This window comes from Portunus trituberculatus, chromosome 36 (genome assembly GCF_017591435.1).
Source record: "Portunus trituberculatus isolate SZX2019 chromosome 36, ASM1759143v1, whole genome shotgun sequence".
Lineage (NCBI taxonomy): Eukaryota > Metazoa > Arthropoda > Malacostraca > Decapoda > Portunidae > Portunus > Portunus trituberculatus.
The window spans coordinates 3,205,628-3,209,224 of record NC_059290.1 but is presented as its reverse complement, the minus strand read 5'-3'; the positions used below and the strand labels follow the sequence as shown (position 1 = coordinate 3,209,224).

Below are 3,597 nucleotides of genomic sequence, written 5' to 3'. Positions count from 1 at the left end.
GGAAGTCAAGGAAGAACAGAGGTACGGGATCATAGAGATAGTAAAGGACGAAACATTTATATGAATGAAAAGTGAACATTCTTGTCATCAAGTCCCAGAGTGCTTTGTGTGTAATGAGTATAATGATAACGAGTGGTGAGCGATGGTGACTGTTGTGTTGGAGGCACTGTCTGGCTGATGTGCTAAAAGTGCTCCATGTGTCAGTGTTTCAGTGATGCATCTTGTACAAGTTATTATATATATATATATATATATATATATATATATATATATATATATATATATATATATATATATATATATATATATATATATATATATATATATATATATATATATATATATATATATATATATATATATATATATATATATATATATATATATATATATATATATATATATATATATATATATATATATATATATATATATATATATATATATATATATATATATATATATATATATATATATATATATATATATATATGACAAAATTTTTAAAAATTCAGATATGGCTTATGATGGCATGTGATAGACTTTAGAAAATAATTTTATTTCTGTAAGTGAATGTTTAGTGAATACAGTTACTACAGGTTTAGCAGACTTGATAAGAACATGAATGTTTCGTGTTTCCTTTCTTTTAGTGGTGTTAGGACATGGAGAATGTGAAGTTCTGTGAGGCGTCCCCACACCAGGTGCAGGAGGCGTGGCAGATCGGGCTGGCGGCGGGCCTTGGGGTGTACGGCGTGCTGTACGGCCTAGGCCTGATCCTCACCTACAGTCACGTGCTCATGCCAATCTCCTACTGCTGTCATGGTCATGTGGCGCGGCTGGTGCCAGCGTTCACTCTGGTGGTGCTGTGGCCTTTCTGGCGGATGCCCATAAAGAGCGACATGGCCTGGTGACCTGTGACCCCTGGAGTGGCTTACAGTGGGTGACTTTCTTGGTGAACCTGTGTTTCATGGTGCGCCTTGGGATAAACTTTTGTGTCACCTACCAGCCCCAGCTGATGGCCACAGTAGTGGACGTGTGGCTCTTCACACAGGCATGCTTCGCCCTTCACAACGGTCTCAACATGTATGCCTTCACGTTCCTGACACTGATTAGGTTTTTCCACACTGAGTGTCTGATGGCTTGGAGTCGTCTGAACACACTGGTGCGTACGGCCTTTGGTGTAGTACTGGTGACGCTGGTGGTGGCCGGTGCGCTGCAGGTGGCTGAGGAGCATGACACCCTGTACGGCACCCACAGCACAGCACAAGGCACACTGCAGCCCATCCGTTCATTCTGGAGCTACGAGTACTGGACAGTTGTGACTGTGTCCACTGTTGGTTACGGAGAGATAACACCCTCCACCAACGCTGGCAAAGTTGTGGCAACCATTGCTGTGGTGGCGGGTGTTGTGTGGTACGCTGCTGTCGCTGGTAGAATGAGTGTTGCATTGAAGGAGTATATCCGCGAGGCACGCTATCCTCCGCCAGCATCGAGCCGTCCACGCATCATCGTGTTGAGCGAGACTGATCCCAAACACTTGAGCTGTCTACTGAAGGCTGTCGAGAAAGATAATGACAAAGATGTAGAGGTGATTGTATTGACGTCTGCTGAATTAGTACCCTGCTACCTCCAGCTCACCGGTTTGCTGCCCATTAAAGTGATCTCGTCCACTGATCTACAACAGGACCTGACCAGCCTGCTGTCTGGAGCAGATAACAAACGGTACAGCAATGTACGCCAGCATGATGCTGTTGTCCTCTTCAGTGATCATGAGGCAGAGAATCCAGAGACTGAAGACGCTCGTGTGCTCCAGCTATTGGTGCAGGCAAGAGCCAGTGTTCCTGGCAGACGATTTATTGTGCAGGTGCTTCTAAGTTCCAGCCGCCGTGCTGTGCAGCAAACACCTTGTTGGTCTACACGAGATGTTGTTGTATGTATGGAAGAACTGATTGTTGATTTACTGGCACAGGCTGTGGTCTGTTCAGCTGTAGGGCCCTTCATGTCCAGCTTACTGCAGGCCCCGACTGCCTATACTGTGAAGAAAGATCAACGCCCCATGCACCTCCGCTTGCATCAACCCAGCAGCTCCACTTCTCAGGTGGAGGATTTTGTGAAGGCAGCTCTTGAGTTGTTTAGAAAGCGGGGCGACCTCCTACTGGGCTGGCTCTTGCCTGAGACACAAGACTTCGAGCTCCTGCCTGCTGATCTCCCACCTGGTGTGCAGTGGGTGGTCATTTCTGCTGACACTGACTCCCCAGAAACATCATTACCAGCCATTAAATCTGATAAGATTGGAAACATTTGCGGTTATCCTGTGGAAGTGCATGTGGTGGTGCGTGGGGCAGAGCCTGGTCGCATGGCCTTGGAAGACGCCTTGCAAGGGTTTGTCAACGTGAGCTTGTTTTCAGAAGCGGATTGGCGGTCTGCCTCCACCGTGGTAATGACCACTGCAGGGATGCCTCCCAGCTACACTATTGAAGCCCACTGCCAGCGGATCATGGTGAAGCAGCCAGCAAAGGATCCACTGCAGACCAACCACATGCGCTTTGTAACGGACGTGCACCCTGGCCAGGGCCAAAGGGCGTGGGATGAGCGCACCACAGGTGATGTGATCAGCAAGTCCATTGTGGTGTGGGCCACTGCTGCTGCCATCCTGGATCGCACCTTGTACTGGGTTTGGCGGCGGCTGGCGGCAAGCAATGCTGTGGTGAGTATGGAGGTGCTCCTGAACTGTACCTATTGGGAAGCCTTCCAGGAGCTACTGTCTGACCGACTGTTGCCTCTGGCGGTGAAAGTAGGCGATGGGGATGACAGCTGCATCATTAATCCCTCAGCTTTATTGCGGCTCACACCAGGGAACATGTTACTGTGCCTGCAGATCAGCCCTGCTATTAAAGCCTCTCTGTCAACTGTCACTCTCTCCCAAGGCACCAGGCACAACTAGCAATCCTTTTCACTGTTTGGATGAAGCTGCGTCCGTCCCACCAGTATCGTCCATGTCACATACCAGGGAACACCACTTGCGTCTCTAACATTTCACCTCAACGGGAGGCCTCCGTTCCGTGCATTAGGAGTATTCCGTTGTGGGGAGGTACGAGTATGTCCACCGGGACGGAGAAGTTTGTCCTTTTTCGTTTGGTCAGAGTTTGAAGTGTATGGCGTGCCGGTAGCTGCAGTGTTACCTCAGTGTGTTGACTTCCAGTGTGTGTTGCGCCGCGCCTTCACCTCGGGCTCCTCACGGCACAGGTGGTCCATCCGCCCTGCTGAGGACACCCATCCAATCCGATCCTCTTCATCTAAGGCCTCTTGTATTAACCTGCCTATGCTCTCTCTCTCTCTCTCTCTCTCTCTCTCTCTCTCTCTCTCTCTCTCTCTCTCTCTCTCTCTCTCTCTCTCTCTCTCTCTCTCTCTCTCTCTCTCTCTCTCTCTCTCTCTACTATTTATATATCTAACATTCACATGCTTTTTAATTTTGGTATTTCATTCACTTGCCTCTCTCTCTCTCTCTCTCTCTCTCTCTCTCTCTCTCTCTCTCTCTCTCTCTCTCTCTCTCTCTCTCTCTCTCTCTCTCTCTCTCTCTCTCTCTCTCTCTCTCTC

General features: G+C 47.9%; 1 protein-coding gene across 1 annotated transcript in view; it reads left to right on the top strand.

The window, feature by feature from the left end:
* Nucleotides 1–3,378, top strand: part of LOC123513558 — a 9,129-nt gene extending 5,751 nt beyond the window's left edge. Inside the window, exon 2 of the mRNA XM_045270793.1 lies at nt 651–3,378. Coding sequence (XP_045126728.1) covers nt 968–2,944 — 1,977 coding nt within the window. The 5' untranslated portion in view covers nt 651–967 and the 3' untranslated portion in view covers nt 2,945–3,378. The remainder of the gene's footprint in view (nt 1–650) is intronic.
* The last annotated feature ends 219 nt before the right edge of the window (nt 3,379–3,597 follow it).